The sequence below is a fragment of the Mesitornis unicolor genome, unplaced genomic scaffold (genome assembly GCF_000695765.1).
Source record: "Mesitornis unicolor isolate BGI_N332 unplaced genomic scaffold, ASM69576v1 scaffold28207, whole genome shotgun sequence".
In the NCBI taxonomy this organism is placed as follows: Eukaryota; Metazoa; Chordata; class Aves; order Mesitornithiformes; family Mesitornithidae; genus Mesitornis; species Mesitornis unicolor.
In genome coordinates, this window is record NW_010197574.1 from 29116 (window position 1) to 47383 (window position 18268).

The 18268-nt window shown below is 42.4% G+C and overlaps 1 protein-coding gene across 1 annotated transcript in view; it reads right to left on the reverse strand.

The window, feature by feature from the left end:
- Positions 1–18268, reverse strand: part of XYLT1 (xylosyltransferase I) — a gene marked incomplete at its 5' end in the record, with an annotated part of 61397 nt that overhangs the window by 6154 nt on the left and 36975 nt on the right. The window contains 5 exons of the mRNA XM_010188844.1: positions 2411–2744; positions 9249–9444; positions 12938–13200; positions 15145–15321; positions 17400–17616. Coding sequence (XP_010187146.1) covers positions 2411–2744; positions 9249–9444; positions 12938–13200; positions 15145–15321; positions 17400–17616 — 1187 coding nt within the window. The remainder of the gene's footprint in view (positions 1–2410; positions 2745–9248; positions 9445–12937; positions 13201–15144; positions 15322–17399; positions 17617–18268) is intronic.

Below are 18268 nucleotides of genomic sequence, written 5' to 3' on the forward strand. Positions count from 1 at the left end.
GAATAACACAAACGAATTACAAGACCATGGTCAGATTTTTATATATGTAACTATGTGGACTCCAGTTTCCGCATCTGGAGGATATGAGACAAATCATTATGAAGCAAATGACATGCAAAGTGGTATGAAATTTATGAGTCAAAAAGCTTCTGGAGTAGCAAATTACTTTCCAGGGTAATCTTTCTGCCAAGAGCTATAGCTTTTATTTCCTTCTCCCTGCCCCCTTTTTTTTTTGGAGGGGGGTTTTGGAGGGTGGGGATGAAGGAGGATAGTTAGAAGAACAAAATTTTAAACAAATCCCTAACAAAATATTCCTCTCTTCTGCTGACAACTCCTGGCTAAGTCTGATGTATGTTTTTTATTTTCAGTGTTAAGACAAGACAATAATACCATTCCTTCATTTTAGAAGATTTTTGGCAGCTTTTGCATTGTTTACAAGACTAACACAAATTGTTCTTTTAGAAGTTTTAATTCTTCTGTCATACTCTCACAATGCCTTTAATTGGCAGAGAAAATATATTTAAATAATAAAGTGGTGAAAAACTGACAAAAGCTGGAAATCAAAGCTAAAATGACAATTGCCTGCAGAGCACAATAGCGTCACTGAGACAGAAAGTCTTAAAAAACCCCTAACAACAGGAATTTGCATTGTAAATACAATTCTGACTACAATGTAGTGTCACTGTCTGCCCCTGTAATTAAGTTTCTTCTTTACCTTCAATGTCTCAGACATCTGGAGATCAGCAGCAAATCACTCCTGAGGCTTTTTACCTAGATAACGTTGTTCCCAAGGTTTATATCTCATTCTTATAGTAGATTCTAGTTACCATAAGAATAAACAGGGTTCTTAAAAAATAATATGAGCCAGATCTTCTCCCATTGTATCCATGGGCAATACAGAGTAACTCCATAATTTCAGTGGAATTATTCCAGATCCAGAGTTTGGACCAAACGGAGTTTTGCCTTTACACCATAGAATGTGGGTTCACGGTTGAAGGCTTAGACAAGCTCAGCTGTCCACAGGGCTCTCACACTACAGGGAAAAGCAGCAAGGTTGCTGGCTATGTGCCACATTTTCCATCCAATTTATGCCTTAACTGTTAAATTAGCAAAGAACTTGGAATTCATTAACTTCTAGGAGACGAGTCAGTAGCAGCTGCATTTTGAAGAAGGTTGCCTCAAACTTTAAAAATGTATTCCTTCTACATATGCTGTTTCTTCACAGTTTATCATTGCCCATTAGCTAATAACAGCAGCAGGTTGCTGGTGGTTTAGTTTCTGCTTAAGAAATGATGCCACCAAATGTTAGAAGAAGAAATCAGTAAGTTAGCTCTTCTGCTGAGAAATGTGTGGAATCAAGCTCCTGTTGAGCAAGATAAGGGCTGCATTAGCTCTCAGCAGTTGTCTGGTGGTGTTTGCATTACAGAAGCAGCACGTTATACTGAAAGGTAAATGCCTGACTCAGTTTATTTGCTGCCTTGTCAGGAAGAAGAACTTCTGAAAACTTAATAGGATCATTCATGTATCTAGCAAATTTAAGATGTCTAAAGTTATGAATATTAATACCGGGCAGATGGAGGCACTTGAGCATGTTAAGAAGAATGGTAAAGATATTCATAGCAACAAACTTGTTTTGATCCTACTGAATATGAAAACAGGTGTGGCTACAAAATGTTCTGTCTTCTCCCAGCCCAATGTCCTTGGCACTGGCTGAAGACCCAAGCTCTCCAACAATGACCTCTATATTTGCATGGCTCAGGGCTGTGCTGCTGTGGTGGGGAAGAAAAGGGTTTCTTTCCAAAAAGTGCCCCTGTGGCTCGGATAGTGTACTTACCAGGATCATCATATCCACAGATATTTCTGTAACACAACTGCTTGGCACGTACTGAGCAGGTTTTGGCAGGTATCAGGCAGGAGTGAATGCCTGGACCTGACTATATGTCAGGTGAGCTCTGGTCTAGGGTAATTTTGTCCAATTCAGCATTTTTCGTATTAAAGCTTTCATCGTTAAACACACAGACTTTGTCAAGATAACAGCTTAAACATCTGTAACTCTTCATGAGCAAATGTGACTGAAAAGCTGCAGACAGAGGTTCATTTTTCTTTCTATTTCTAAATGATGGCTTTTACGATAACTGTTAGATTATTGAGCGTCTGAAGTTTTCTGGATTCTGAACTGCGCATATTTTAAAGATATAAACAGCCTTTTGTTCAAAGCGGCTGTGTTTTACGGACTAGATACAGACACTTCCACTTGTCTTAGTGCAACAATTTCTTCTGATTTAGTATCTATAAAATTCCTTTCTTTTCTCCTTTTCCAATGCAGTGCTACTTCATTTTTAACAGCAGCATTTACAGTGAATACAGACACAATAACTGTATTATTCCTGGACCAAATAATAAAACTTACCTTGTTTGATGGGCTGCCGATTAGAGAAGGTGAGAGGAGTAACAAGGAATTTGGTTTCAGCTACCTGTACCCAGTGGTGCAGAATTTTTATCGTCCAGACACCGGGTCGCAGGGGCAAATTCAAAGGTGGTTTGTAGTGAGTAAACTCGGCACTGGATTCAATGAGAATATCGTATGTTGCTGCAATTACATTAACAGGATCCACCCAAATGACAGTAACGGTGACGTTAGGGCCTTTTCCCCATTTCTGCATGCCAACTGGCTCATCTGTTGGCCCCAGGAGTCCTCCGAAATTCCGGAAAAGCCTTTCCTTGGCGTCCCATTCGGTGCCAATCTGAAATCAAAGACCACATTGCTGCTAACATCATCTCTGTAAGCAACTAAGACCCTTATGTCAGATAAGGGCTCTCAAGACGCACAAATCATATTTCTCTAATGACATGAATTATGCATGCATATAGAGGCTGACGGCAACACAACCTAAGATCATAATGCGTACACAAATTGTGAGACAACCTTGAACTCAAGGCTTGTTTTTTTGGTACAATTGTCCACTTTTGATTGATATACAGGTTTTCTTTACATTAAGAGTGACATAACAGGCTAGAGCAGCTCTCCTTTTCCTCTACATAGAAGCAGTCAATAAAGGACCAAGCCCAGTGGCCGAATACAGGCTATGCACAGAAAGAAGTACGACCCATCATCTCTTGGGTCATGAAAATGTATTATACATTTGAGAGATGGACCCTGCAGTAGAGACCTACCCAGTAACTGCTAAGACCAAGGAAGAGGCTTTTGTTGACTTCAGGACAAGTCAGATCAGGTCCCTTCTTACAATCTGTCCATGAGGTGCTGTCTCCTTGCACTTCCTTCTTGCCTGATGTGGAAAGTTACTTTCGGTAAATTCTTTTCTTACTGTCACAATAGTGACATTGTTTTTAATTTATTCACTAACTAATGGTAAAGCAGCAGATTCACAGTCTAGTGTAAATATTTCATTGATCTTTCTTTTTCCTAGCAGCTTTCATATTTCAGTGCTCTTTATATGAATTTTAATGGTTCACCCATAATCACAGGATGATGCCAATGCATAAGCTGTAACACTTGTACACTACTGAAAATAAGCATCTCTACACAGATAGCATGAAAATGTAGTAACTGGCCTTCTTAGGCAAACTGAAAGACTTTTTACTAACCCAGCACTAAATCTAGCACGTGTTTTTGAGGCCGATCGTTAATACCATCAATTCTCAAGAAGGCGGCCTGGTGAAGCACAGTACTGAAGGATCCAGATTTGCTTTTGGAGGAAATGCCCACCTCGCTTGTCCCATGATCTCAAATCAAGAGTGATCAATATAATACACAAAAAGATCTGAGTTTTCTGAAGTGAAGAACAGGAGAACCCCTTGGCTCCTTTTGGCAAGCAGACATCTGACATCATTCCTTGGAGAGACACACAGATGTTATGGCCAGCCCCACACTGAAACCACCCTGGCCTGTTTTTCCTGGGATAGAATCATAGATGCAGTTTTCTACTCAGCAAACCTGCATTTTTGAGACTACAGCACTTGATTTAGTGGGAACAAAGTCGATAAGACACTATGGTTTAGTTTGTGGCCAGCGCTGGTATGCTGGTTGCCATAGGTCAAGGTCTTTAGCAGTTTTGAGTTAGGCAGGTGCAGAAGCTGTGGGCAGCAACAGCCAAGGCAGATGACTCAAGGGGGCCAACAGAACTATTCCATACCATAAACATCGCACTCACTATAAATTGGGGAGTTTGCTGGGGATGGTCCTACTTCCCCAATGGCCTCCGCTCCTGGAGGGTCTTGCCTGCTGTTCTGCTCCCGAGGCCTACTCCTCTGCGCGCTTCTACCACTATTACCGACTAATTTTGTGTATTTTATTTTAATATTGCTATTAATACTGGGTTTTGTTATTATTATTTTATTAAATCTGTTTCTATTTCAACCAATGGGTCTCCTTTCCTTTTCCCAATTCCCCTCCCCAGGTGGGAAGGAGTCATTGAGTGACAGAACAACTGTATGAACAATGACAGCCTCATAGTCCTTCAGGTCTTGTTTGGCCTTGCTCTCCAAACAAACAGTGTAGATGACCTAAGAGCTGATTTGGGAATGGCTGAACCATGGGATTCTCTCAAGTGGTCTCCAGAAGCCCATGCACACAGACAGGATCCCCTCTTTCGGCAGATATGGCTATTAAAGATTTCCCCAACACAGAGCTGTCCTTTGTCCCTAATATTCACCTCACACAGGCATGGTCAGAACCCACTTTCCTGAAAGCGGAACAAGTAATTGTAGCTCATTTGCTTCAGAGATTTTCCTTCTAGATGTCATCTCATTTTATGAGAACAAGCAGCTGCAATATAATGCCAAAATCTCCCCAAATCCATAAAACATAACAATTACCTGATGCCTACCACTACTGATACCTGTACTGGAAACTGTCCAATCCCCTGTCCCTTCTACATAAATCACTGTGGTTGGCAGCCAAATTACAGGAGGACTGAGAGCAAAAAGCTACAGGGCCAGTAGAATAAAAACCTACCATCCTAAATCCATCTGTCATCATCCGAATTCCTCCTACTGGACTATGACACTGCAGAATATGAGACAAAATGAGCCTTCGCTACTCTGCAATCAACACAGCAGAATCGCTGGTATTTCAGAGGTATTTCACCTAGCACAGCAGCTAATCAAATGAGACAGCATAGCCCAGATATCAGACCCAAGCATCGACTGCCTCGAGGAGCTGTCAGTACATACTCTCCTGACAAGACCAGCTGAATATGTATGGAAATAAGCTGAGAAAGAAAATTTCCTGACCAGATCTTATTATCTGCTCCACCAACCCTCACTGAGTGCAGCCATGTCACACCTACCCGAGCTCAAGGGATCTGGAAATACTAAAGCCACAGCATGTGAAACAAATCTACAGCCTCCTGGGGAAAGAAAACCCTGTAAGGAAGCTCTTTCCACCACATGTATTATTTCTTACTGAAGAACTCCTTGAAGAAAACTTACTTAATCCTCAAAAATTAAACATTCATCCCCAACATCCAACTACTTTCCCCTCTTTAGTCTCTCATCTCTGGGAAAAGAAAACAAAGTTACAACTCCTGTGCTCCAACCTCCAGGCGGTGCTGCTCTACACCAGGGTGCACAAAAGATGCTGAGAAGCATTCACATGTGTAAAAGTTTATTAGAGCAGTGTGTAGAAGAGCAAAGAGCAATTGGGGGAAAATTATAACAAAATTGCTGGCTGGGTGTTAAAGTTTGTGCAGGCATGTTATTGGGTTCCCTAACTTAAATCAAAAGGTGAGAGAAGAGGGGGAGGAAGGGACAATTCTCATGCTGGTGGCAGCTGTCCCCCATGCGAGCCTGTCACAGCACCACTGCCAGGGTGTGCAGGTCCATGAAAACAGCACAAAACTGAGAAGAAAACACTGCCACAGAGCAACACCGCCCCTGCCCTCAGCAACAAAGGCACCGGGGCACCCTGTGACACCCTGCATGCCTCAGCGCTGGGGCTCGGACCAAGACAAGGTGCTGACACTGCCGGAGGCTGTGCCCCACAGGGACCTCAGGAAGGGACGGGCAGGGAGCTGCACGCTCTATTTACAGGATCTGCCCTTATGTTCAGTTTCCAGCTGGGGTACATACTTTCCCATACTGCACATATTGCAGTACAAGCTGGTTTTAGAAGCACAATATTTTAAAGGAATTTTACTGAAAGCACTAGTTAGAGGTTTATAACTCTTCCCTTGAACTCTACACAGCTGAGTTCCCAGCTGAGATGTCTGATTTTACACACCAAAAGATACTACAGTCCTGTATTATTTTTCGTAGTGCCTTAAAACATTGTAAGTAGGCTTTCACTTTCAAATGGAACACACAGAGTATGGGATGGAATCAAGCAGTAATGAATATCTGATAAATTATGAAGAGATGTGGCACAGAAACTGACATTTTCCACATCATTATTTTAATCACCACAATTTTGGGCTTCAAGCGCAGGCAGTGCGCACAGGGTACGTTTTGAAAGCTGCAACTTTCATTGGCTTAAAACTCCCGTTTCTATCTCTGTTCAGTCTCAAGATAAAATTTTCCCAAGATAAATTATGCCTTGATTATGGGTTTGTGTCTCATTGCTCACCACAAACAGGACCATTAGGTTCACACAATGCACACTAATTGCCTGCCACCTAGTTTATTTTATTCTCTGGGATGAATCACAAGTCTTAACAAGACCAGAAATGAACTTAGTGTTCAACTGATATATGCTGAGCTGAGACTTTTAGTACTGTACAGCAAATCAATCGTCTGCTCTCCATGTAAATTTGTCATGAACCTAGGCTGGTAGGATACATACTGTGTGCACAAGTCAATTTTAGGAGATGTGGGAGTTTCATGCTTGGAAATAATCTCTCGTATTTCCTGCAAGTTTATTTTCTTTTACTCAGTCCAAGACCGAGCGCAGGAGCCATGTGTGCCATTGAAAGGCTATCATCAACCCCACTGGCCACTAGCAGCCCAGTCGGCTGATTTTTCCCACTTGTCTTTAGGTGGTGTATGATGAAATCTGTTACTTGGGAAGCAGAGTCTGAGAAGCAAAGCAAAGGAACAGAGGGCAGGAAGGGCTGACTGGAGAGATCCAATCGTCTCTGCTGAAATTTCAGTTGTGCACCAGGGTCACAAATACACCCAGGAGCACATTCAATGTGGCATATTTGTGCTCTTTCTGCCAGCCCCATTTGTGTGAGCTGGGAGAGGGAAGAAAGCTCCCAGCTAAAAAAGCTCCATTCAGTTTTAAATTTTTGCAGGATCATGGGGTGAAAGTTGTTGAAAACCCAGCAGTTATATGTCCCAATAAGCACAAATCTTAAGTTTCTTTTCTGGCGCTTAACCTGCAATCACTGATGCCCTCATTTTGGCTGAACTGCTAAGTTTGTTTTACACTTGCTGGACTTTGACAAAGAAGTGGCATTTTAATAAGCAGTAGCAGATCAGAGGCTTTCCAGCCACACTGAAGCTGAAGAGGCTGATGCTAGATTTACACCGGGGTAACTGAGAGAATAATTTGGCTCAGAGGCAGAGATGCCTGCAGGCCAAGGGAAGGCAGAATGTAAAATAAACAATGAAGAAATGACTAAATGATTTACTTTGTACCTCCTGGTCTTTTAAAATGTGAATTATCTATGAAAGGAGAGGACAATTAAAAAGTTTAGGCAAGGAAAAAATAGTGAAAACAAGTAAGCAGCCACTGAAACTGCTTTTGCGTGTTTCAAATGGAAGAAAACATCTCAGCCTGAAAAAAGCTCGCCAGTGATTAAATCCTTCCCATGCTTTGCATTCGCACAGCTTCACTGCAGCAGCAGCTCCTGCAGGGCTGCTTACAGCCCAGCCATGGTCTATGAGGCCGTGGGAGCGGCTCATTAGTCCCGCGGGATCTGGGGATTCTCCCTGCAAGGCGACACACTCCACAGAGCTGTGGGCACAGCACGGCGAGGAGGCCACCAACATGGTCCCTATTCCCCTGTCAGGGGTGGGGCTGACACTGGGCACTGCTGCGTCAGGACATCCATCAGTCAGGCTCATGCTGCAGGGCTGGTTTTGTGCATAAAAAGGTGCACTGGGGACAGACAGGACCTGGCACATGGCCAGTGAATAAATTCTGGTTCCGGGTCTGTTTTCCCGCTACAACTGCAGTGAAGTCAGATGTATTCTTTCCAAATATTTTTGAGTTCTAGAATATATATTTCAATATGTATTTTCAATATAGTTATCACACAAATAGGAAAACTCTTCCTGCTGCCAGACCGGTTGCTTTCAAAAGAAGGACCCAGAGCAGGCGACAGGAGGAAAGTGAGATTAAAAGTACCAAATAAACAGCAGAAATACTACTACAAATCACAAGAATTAAAGCTTGTATGACCATCTATCACTGCATGAAATGGCAAGCCTACCCTCAGACACATTGATAAATGAAACACACTTTCCATCCATCTCTTTAATGGCACATTAGTGTCATGGATTGGCCATGCACACCAAAACACTGAACCCTACCTAGGCATTTCTTAATTGCCCAAGAAGATGGTAATTTATGGACTTGGCCATAAGGACTGGAACACATTTGTTCAATCAATTTTATACCTTAATTGAAATTTGTGGCTTAACAAGAAAAATCGTGAAATTAACTGCTCAGTTATATCTTTAAAACAGAACACAGATGTCAGGTTCTATTAGTGGTCAACTTTTCTGATATATTTTAGGGTACATTTTTTACACTTTATGTCAGATCCTGAGACAAATTTCTAGAAGAAATAACAGGATTTGTGGGAAATCTCAGCCACCACTGTGATAATTTTCTCTTTTGTGTTACAACCTCAATATTCTGCTCGCATGTGGCATCAATGCCCGACTGTCACTAATTTTATAAGGTTTTTTTCAGTTTACCACATTCCCGTTCACATTTGAAGCTGCAGAAACATAGCAATTTTCCCAGGTATCTCTCACAGCACTCACAATAATCAGTCACAAAACTTTTCAAGTTACTGAGTCCCTTTTATAACAGTAAATGCCTCCAGTTTGTTCTTAAAACAACAGGGAGTGAGGACACTCAGAGTAATGTAAGAAGTGAGGGTTGACCACAGATCTGAACTGGCAACAGTATCTCCTTCACTGATGAGGATGTGCATTATGCTAGAGAGCTGCTCTCACCTAAAAATTACATGGAAATACAGTTTACCAAGACTGCTGAACTGGTATGCAGTCTCTCCAGAGGCTTGTGACATTGTGCATAGGTGGCTAGGAATACTTACCTCTGAGAACTGCAACCTTCCAAAGTCACTTGGTGGACTTGCAATCTTGAAGACTTTCTTTGGCATCACCCACGTTTCCAACGTTTCTAGTTTACTGACAGCCAGATTAGTTGCATGGTGTCTGATTAGGAAGCCTTGGAAACGGTCAGCAAGGAAGTAGAGGTGGACAGAAACCGGATGGCCCATGGGGTAGTATCTGTAAAACAGCACAATGTTCCTCAGTTACACAAGAGAGACATAAAATCTCCATTTACTTGGAGCTAATGGCTTGAGAGGCATTAATTTCAACTAGAAAATTCACCACTGTACATTAAGAGATTTCAAATGTGCTCATGACTCATTATCAAATATTCTTAGGCTGCTCTGATTACCCTGAAACATAAAAAATGTTACTAAGAATATATGCTCATTTAGAAGATATTCACAGGTCTAAGCTCCTTAGGAGACACCTCTGTGTGCCAGAAAACTCCCCTCCCTTACTACCTCTTCTGGGCAAAAAGTGACACCCAGAGACAGACACTGCTGGGCTGCAGCACTGTTTGCTAGGCTAAATGATGCTCAAGAAATGTCTCTATTGCTCCAAACCAGGTGGCTTTCTTTTTTTCAGCCTCCAGCAGGGTTTGTCCCTACAGCTGCCGGAAGTGGCAGTGGCTCCCTCGTTCGCTGCGGGACAGCAGCAGCCTGGGGACAGCAGAGGGTGCTGCGAGGCTGGGTACGGGTGAGATGATGACCCGCTCCATTCCCTGCATATAAATCTGATCCCCAACCGATTCTCCAAGGGCAGTGCTCTGTAGTGTGGCACTGCAGAGAAGGACACTGGGATTTGGTCCCCATTTTAGGTATCCTTTATTTTTAGGAAATAAACTTCACATTCCTTAAAGAATTAAGGTTGCTTCTGCCGTGGATTTTTTACTCATAATTCAAATTAAACTGAAAAAAGGTCAATCAAACAGGAAAAATGTCTCATTGGGAGATTTGGAAGCCTTCAGTTACAGTTTGGATTTTAGAGACATTGTAGTCATGGTTTCAAATAATTAAAATTTATGGTCAGTTGTCAGCTATAGTCTCAGAAACATCTATAACGATGTTACATGTACATTATTTATGTATACACATGGATACATAAATAATTTAAAACACGTTTTTCATAGGTGTGAAATATTTTGCTACTTTACAGCACTGACATTAACTGAAACCAGTGTGTTTGCAATATGTTTAAAACCAACCGGTATCACACCTTTCCAGTCAAGTCAGCTAAGTCCGATTGCTTGTGCTAGTTACTGCATCTCAAGACATAAGCACTCTGAGGAGCTAACCAAGAGGGACTTTCCATTACATCGAACAAGCTACACCCAGAAGGAAGTCTCTAGGACCTGAGAAATAAATAAAACAAGACAGGATACAAACAGGACCAGCGGTGATGGACTGAGCAAAACCACAGTAAAGCTACACAGCCAGTACCAGTGACAATCTGACTTCTGTTCTGCGTACTAAGGCCTCCTGTTTTATGTGTGTGCAGCAGCAAATATTTACAATATCCTTGAAATAGTCTGAGTAAATTATCTCTTGGCAGCAGTGAGTAAGAATGCCCAGAGATGGAGAGAAATAAATTAAATCTCAATCACACATTAATGTTGCTTCCACTGAAGATGCTGATATACAATCTAATTTGGTACCAGAGCAGTCTGCAGGGGGCACAGCTTTCTGAGACTGTGAGCGAGCCCTTGTTAGAAAAGTGTGCTGGGCAGCTTCTCCTATAAAAGTCTCCTGAGCCGCAGCGGGTGGCAGCATGGGATTGACTTCAAATGTGATCTGAAGCGGTGGAGGCTTTCCTCGCAGTGCCTGCAGCAGTGTGAAATGAGCTGGGGTGGTGACTGCAATATCAGCTAACTTCATGCTGCTGTTAGCCCCAACAGCAAAGGGAATACCGTCAAGGTGCTCAGCCCAAATATATCCCTGACATTACTGCATTAGAGACATGCAAAATCACAAGAGGGAAAGAGGAAGCAAATATATAAATACACCTTGATAGACAATGGGGTATTAAGAGAGAAGAGATGCAAATCATAAACCTGAGGATTATCCACCTTTCTGTGATTGAAATTGGACACTGACTCACAGTGTTTTGAGGGGGCTCAGGTAGGTATGAAAATGAAGCCTTCACTCCATATCACTGTTTGCAGTTCCTCCCTGCACTGTTTCATGAGGCTCCAGCCTACTGTAAAGGAGCCACGCTTTATACTGGAGACAGCTGCAATCAGTGGTGGATGACATGGCTTCCCTATCTATAATCTGAGCAAGCTTGAAAAGCACCTTGAGTTCCTGTGCAACGAAAAGCTTCCCAGAAATTAAACTGATTATTGATATAAATCATCATCAGAACAATGGCAAATGGAATAAGCCCAAAAGTAATTGTCAAATGACTTCAGTACTGGTTATACATACCTCCCATCCTCTCTGCTGGCTTCACTCTGCAGGACAAATGACCCAGGACTTCTTTAGGTCTGCCTTTATTTCATATGAGAAAGGTATGCTACCAGTGATGATTTCTATCTAATTGTTATTGATCTTTTATTGCTTTGCACTGGTAACCTCTACTGGCAAAGCTGTAATAGGCATCTGGATCACTTATTGCCACATCTTTCTAAATGAGGCATTGTTCAGCACTTCCATGACTAAGCGGGAAGGTCAAGGCCATTGAGTTCCCTCTCCAGAACACAAGAGGGGTAAAGTCCATCTGTCAAAGCACAAGCAGTGTCTTCAGTATTTGCTGACTTTGGCTGCATGTGTTTTCTATTAGGATAAAAAAGGCAGGGTCCAAAAAATATATTCTGAAGAAGGAATTAAGATACTGTAAAGTAAGACTTTAAAAGATGAACCCTCTCTGCTTTGAAGGTAAACAGCTTCAGATGTGATTGCAGGCAGCAAACATCTGCCATGAAGAGAGACTTTCCTATGCAAGTCTAACTCCAGGAATTCTGCCTTCAAATCCTTCTTAGACTGAACTATTCTTTGCTAGGCTTATAGGCAAAAAAGGAATCTAGAATACTGCAGGGTTTTCCTTTAAAGAATAAGGACCTTTATTTGCTATATATATATACATTTATACATTCACAGATTTTATTTATTCGATGCTAATGGATCCCATCAGTTGCAACACTTTTGGCACAGACAGCTGTACCAAGCAAGCAAACTGAGCTTGAGCATGTAGTTCTCTGTACTCCTTGTATGCACCCAGGGGAGCAAACAAGCAAGGACCATTAACCTGCCTGTGTTTAGATTAATTCTGAAATCCTGTCCTCTGCTTTTGGTAAGCATAATAGAGGCGAACATGACCTCTGCTGCAATCACACGAAGGGTTTAGGAGCTGTGGGTATAATACACTTGCTGAAATTAATCAAGCAAACACAGCAGTGGGGGCAGCACTGCCCAACTGGATCCTGTCAGTCTTCATCAGGCTGGAGAGGAGCTCCTTAAAAGTGCAGCAAACGGGTCACATAATGTCAACTCTGAATAACCAATGCTTTATTATGGGCATAAATACTCCTGGAAATAAGCGCCGTACACTTGCAGCTGTCTGGCCCTGTTTGTAACAGTATGCTCCAGCCAGATGAACCTCTGCTGGCACTTGGCAGTCCAGTCTGCGTCCCCAGAAACACCCAGAAAACGACAGAAAGACTCAGACTGACCGGCAGCTGTTGTCTCCAGCAGCGTGGAATGAAGTCTCGGCTCTCTGCAGGCCCAAGCGGGAGAACGCATGGTACATGGTGAGGGCAACATCGCTGAGAGTGTGCACGCCATCAGGTTCATCGTACACGTTCTCCCAGTATGACCGAAGGCCAGGTGTGCCAGATGGGTAGTTGCCATACAAGTAGTAGTCCAACTGGCCAATTATCTCTTGATTCACTACAGCTTCAAATTTGCGGGCAAAGAAAGTAGGCCTGGCAGTCTGCTGTGGTGATATGAAAGGAAAAGACATTGGAGTGAGTTCCCATTTTCAGCCATGACACTTTGTCCTAAGCAGTGGGTTGGAGCTGAGGACATGAACTGGTTCTCCCACTGGCAAGAGTGACTTTGTGACCATTTGTCATTAAGAGTGTTGTTAAAGTTCAGATAAAATCTACACAATTACACATTGAAAACATAGGTGTGTCAGTCCCTTCATATCAACAGCCACCCCAACAAAAAGCAGGCAGCCTTGCTCTGAAAGGCTCTCCCTGTGTCGGTGTACACTGGCATGTGTTATTAGCAGTCAGGCAGAGAGCAAGGCATCTTGCGGCACAGGGGTTTAGATGAGGCAAAGCAGCACTTTGCGTGTATGAATTTGCTGCTACGAGGTGGTAAGAGGACTCTGTGAGAAGCGCTATCTGTGGCTGAGGTTTCTCAGCTTCTGACTGGTCCTGTAGACTTTTTTCTCTGCACTTGACACAATCTTGGGTGTATTACTGGTTTATATGCTACTCAACTACCACTGGCTTTTAAAAAGCCTTTGTTTTGTCTTGCTTATATGGGGGCATGGGTTCTAAGGTGCCAAGGAGTTCAGAAGTGCCCCAGATGGTTGAAAAATTCTTTTGAGGATGCTCAGTTTCACTCTGAGACAGTGCATGCCATGGGCTCTCTGATCTCCTCCTCTGCAGCTTGCTTTGTGCCTCCATGGGAACTGTGAGCAAGCCTTCTGGTGCAGTGTGTTCATCTGAGGGGCTCTCTCATCAGGCAAGTGTCAGAAGTAGCCTTTACATCTATTCTGATTTTGAATTTTCCCTTGCAGCTCAGTTTACCTGATTGTTTTCTGAAATGTCACTGCGGGTTGTTTTCCCAGCCTGCAGCAGGTCAGTCTCTGCAGATTGGCAGGAGTTTTTAAAGACTTGCCATTTATTCTGTGCTGGAGACTCCTGGGATTGGTGTTTGGGGCAGCAGAGCCTCTCTTAGATAATGTCTCATTTGCTCTTTTTGCGAGGCCCGTGTCACTGACTTCAACTGTGCCTGGTAGGCAGCACATTACAATAAAGAAAAGATCTCTGTTTTGGAGCAGTCATCATTTTTGTGCTGTAGGGTAACACATTCCCCATCCCACACAAAGCCTGAACAAACATGCTTTATGCAGGGAACCCCGAGGAGCTGCAAGGATGGAATTGCAAATCTGGTGACCTTGAAACAAGCGGTTGTTCATTCTTAATAGAAGATACACAGGCCAGATACAGTCCTGAGACCGGATGCACCCTTGGCCACAAGGATTTGCTCTCATGTCTGCCTTGAGGAAAGTGTATCACAAAGGAACAGATTAAACTTTTTAAGGCAGTCCTGCCAAGCCAGTGTGATTGAAACCTCATGACTCCAGTCATCAAAAACATGAGATAAACCTATTTCTAACCAATTTGGTAAATATAATCACAAAAACTGATTTGTCTTGTGCTATGTATGCCTCTAAGCAGGCACTCTAGTCAACTCTTTAAGCTTTTTTCAAAGATGAGAAACACTGCTCAACATTGAAAGCCAGGAGCTTCATGAAATAATGAAAATACCCGAGCTGGAACTTTGAAAAAAGCCCTTTGCAATAAATTCACAAGAATTAGGAAGCAATATTGGTAAAGGGAGAGATGTGTCAAGTTTCCCTCCTTTCTAGCACAGCAGATCTACCAATGCCAGGTAGTCCAGAGAACTGCTTTGCGACCTTACCACGCACTGGTAACTCTCAAGGGCCAAAACACAGAAGAATCAATCTCTTCTCCTGAAGTTAAGAGCAGAGCTTTCTCACACCTTTCTCCACCTTGCTTGATGGGTTAAAAGCTTCCCTTCCTGCCGCCTGCTGCAGCCGTGCAGTCAGACGGCTCTCCACACCCCAGCAGAGGGGGTGGAGCGTCTTTGTGGCTATCGGAGAAGAGACCGCCTCAGTTACCTGGAATCGGTGGAAGTCTGCTGGTTTGAAGTCATTAGGTGAACAGCCACACCAGTCAACAATGTGCTTGTACTGACACTTGCAACCGAGTTTACGGTTCCAGTTTGTGATGCGCAGGTTGTTGTCCACCATGGAGTCACAGTACGGGCTGTTTTCCAGAACAGTGTGAAAGAAGGACTTCAAGAAAGACAGAGCAGATCAGTACATTCAGCTCACCAGAATCCCATTTTCTTCTTCACTTCAGCCCCATGGGCCTGAACCTAATGCAGGGGACTTAATTTCTTTTGATAAGAAACTTTACAGTTTCTTTAACAAGCTCTATTATTCTGCCATATATGAAAAACACACTACATATGTGCATTCTATACAGCATGAAAAAAATCACAACATGCTATAGACCTATCCAAACTGTAATTACATACAGTTGAGGCCTTGCTACAATAACTTGGCACAGAATAACTGGACTTCTGCAATGACCAGCTTTGGGCATTGGAAGTCCAAAAGACTCCAGGAAAGGCACCAGTGCCAGCAATTATTTTATTTTTATTTCAGCTGTATGAGCAATTCTAAGGAATTCCCACTATTTCTCTTCAGTAAGTCACTTTCTGGTCTAACAGACTCAGGATTCTTTTCCTGAGCAATGTGCTTATAATATATCTCAAGTTGTTTGCTAAGACAATTCTCAAGCCTTCACCACCACCCTGGTAACAATATAAAAAATACAGTCACAAAGAACTTTTCTGTGGGTGTCTCTATCTCCAGCACTCTGAAATGCACTGCTAGTTAAATGGCCTTCTTTGGAAATATACAGTTCACCCCAGGCACCAGAATGACATTCTGCCTCCTGCAATTATGTCTGAAATCATAAGTCTTTAATTGCTGACTCAAGGCAGCAAGGAATTCCTATTGGGCTATCCTAATTGTATCATCACAATATCAGCTATTACATAAATCATGTGTAATGGGAACTGATATAGCAGGTTAACAGGTCAGTGAATGCAGGGTGATTTTAAGAAACCAGTTATACATCTTGCAAAGAAAATCTTGCAGAAAGTAGCTATGGAACACGATCAAATTTAGCCCTTTAAGAGATGATTTTTGGAGCAGTGACTTCTCTTTAAAATCAGCAATAGTAAACTCTATAAATAGCAGCATAACGTTAGCATGGCTGGCCCCCAAATAATCCCCCTACCCTTTTTAATGTTAAATGACAGCCCAGTGAATATGGATTTTATGCTTGAACTGTTTGGTTAAATCCATAAAGGCATCCATTCTCATTCAAGCGAGAGAGGAAAAAAAACCAAACCCTACCCAATTACCCATTGCCCTGTGTCCTTTTGTAACGATACAGAAATTTCTCCTAGATAATGGATGAAAAGGTTATCAGAGTTGAGAGAAAAGGTGGTTTTAACAGAAATGGGATTAAAGCAAGATTATTTAACATGTGCGTGGAATAATAAACCCTTATCAAAAGCCTAGGTTTATAAGATCAGTCTCATCATTCCCTGAGAATGTTCAGGGGCCACTAGCGAGGCAGGATTTTGTCATTTTAAAGACTGTCATCAGGTCTTCCTTGGGATGGCTGCAGGCTACGTATCCTGGGAGCAGAGCCTGAGGAGGGAGGGGAGCAGGGCACTTGCCAGGGCAGGTGCAGCACAGACTGACAACCAGCCAGGCTCCGCGTGCGCATCTCCCTGACACACTGCTGCATGCTGACGAAAACCCATCATGGTGTGCACTCCCCTTCTGCATCACTTGGAGCCAGAGCAATTCCTGAGTGATCTAAATGATTTGTGACGATGCCTTCTAGTGGAGTTTTGAACAGAACAATAAACCTTTGTTTGTAGGGTTTTATTTTTAAAGAAAAGGGCTGGATAATAGGGAGGAAAGCTACTTAGGAAGACAATTTGCCATCTCTAATAGCCTTCAAAGACTTTGTGGAGGAACAATTTGCAAGCAAAGGGCAGCTGGATTTTTGGTTGTTCAGTAATAGATTAATAGGCTTAAAAGTATAAAACAAAGCCACTCCCTGCAAAAAGGTCCCACAAACAAACAAAGCAACTAAACAACTGCACAAGTAGTTCTAACACTAAAGGACTTACTTGTCAATGGGAGCAAAATTCTCATTACCCACTATGGGATGATCCAAAGTCCACCGAAATCAGGTGAAAGCCCCTCTGACTTCAGTGATCTTTGGGACAAGCACAAACATTGCCGTTTTGAACGCCAAGGGGGACTGTTTTAAATTCACATACCTCAGCAGGAAGCAACGTGTAAGAGTAAAATCTCCTCATCTTTGTTACCAGATCATCATTGGAAAACGTGACATACTCCACAAACTTCCTGTTCAGCAGAAACCAGTCCGACCCTCCATCAACTGCGATTCCTTCTGGGATCCTCCGGTCCCCCAGGCGCCACATGTGGGTATCGCATTCCAGGAAAAGCCGATCCAAGCCTTGCTTTCTGATGAATCTGAGGGAATAAAAAAGCAGTCATTAAAGTTAATTTGTATTTTGTTATCATGACTAGCTCCATAAATAAAGAAGCTACTTTCTCAAAAAAAAAAAAAAAAGGATTAAAAGGTCAGTTGTTTCTATTTCTGTTTTACTCATAAATAATGTGGAGAGGTTTAATAAATGATTAATCAGTTATACGTTCAGTTATAGGGGCAAAGATCAACAGATTGCTTTTAAGCATCATTTACACCTTCTGCTGCCCTAAGACAGAACTGTGCAAGTTACTGAGCTGCATGGCATGAAAATACATCACGTTCATTAACACTTACCAAACCACTGCAGAAGAACTGTAACATGAACAGAAACTAAACACCATCTGTCCTATAGGCTTCTGTGTCTAAATAAATGCAAACTGTAAATAAAGGTAAAACTGTAAATAAAAACCAGCAAACCGTACATAAAGGTAAAATGTCCAATCTTCTCCTATGTTATTATTCCACATTTTTTTCTCTTGGAGCAGAGTTATTTAGGAAGAAATATATTTTCATCGCTCTTTGCTGTAGAATGAGTATATTTGCTCCATTTTCAGGTCTATGGGGAACATTGTTTTGTTACTGCTGAACTATGAATAAGAGGAGCAACTGCAGAACTGTGAAGTTATGGAAATG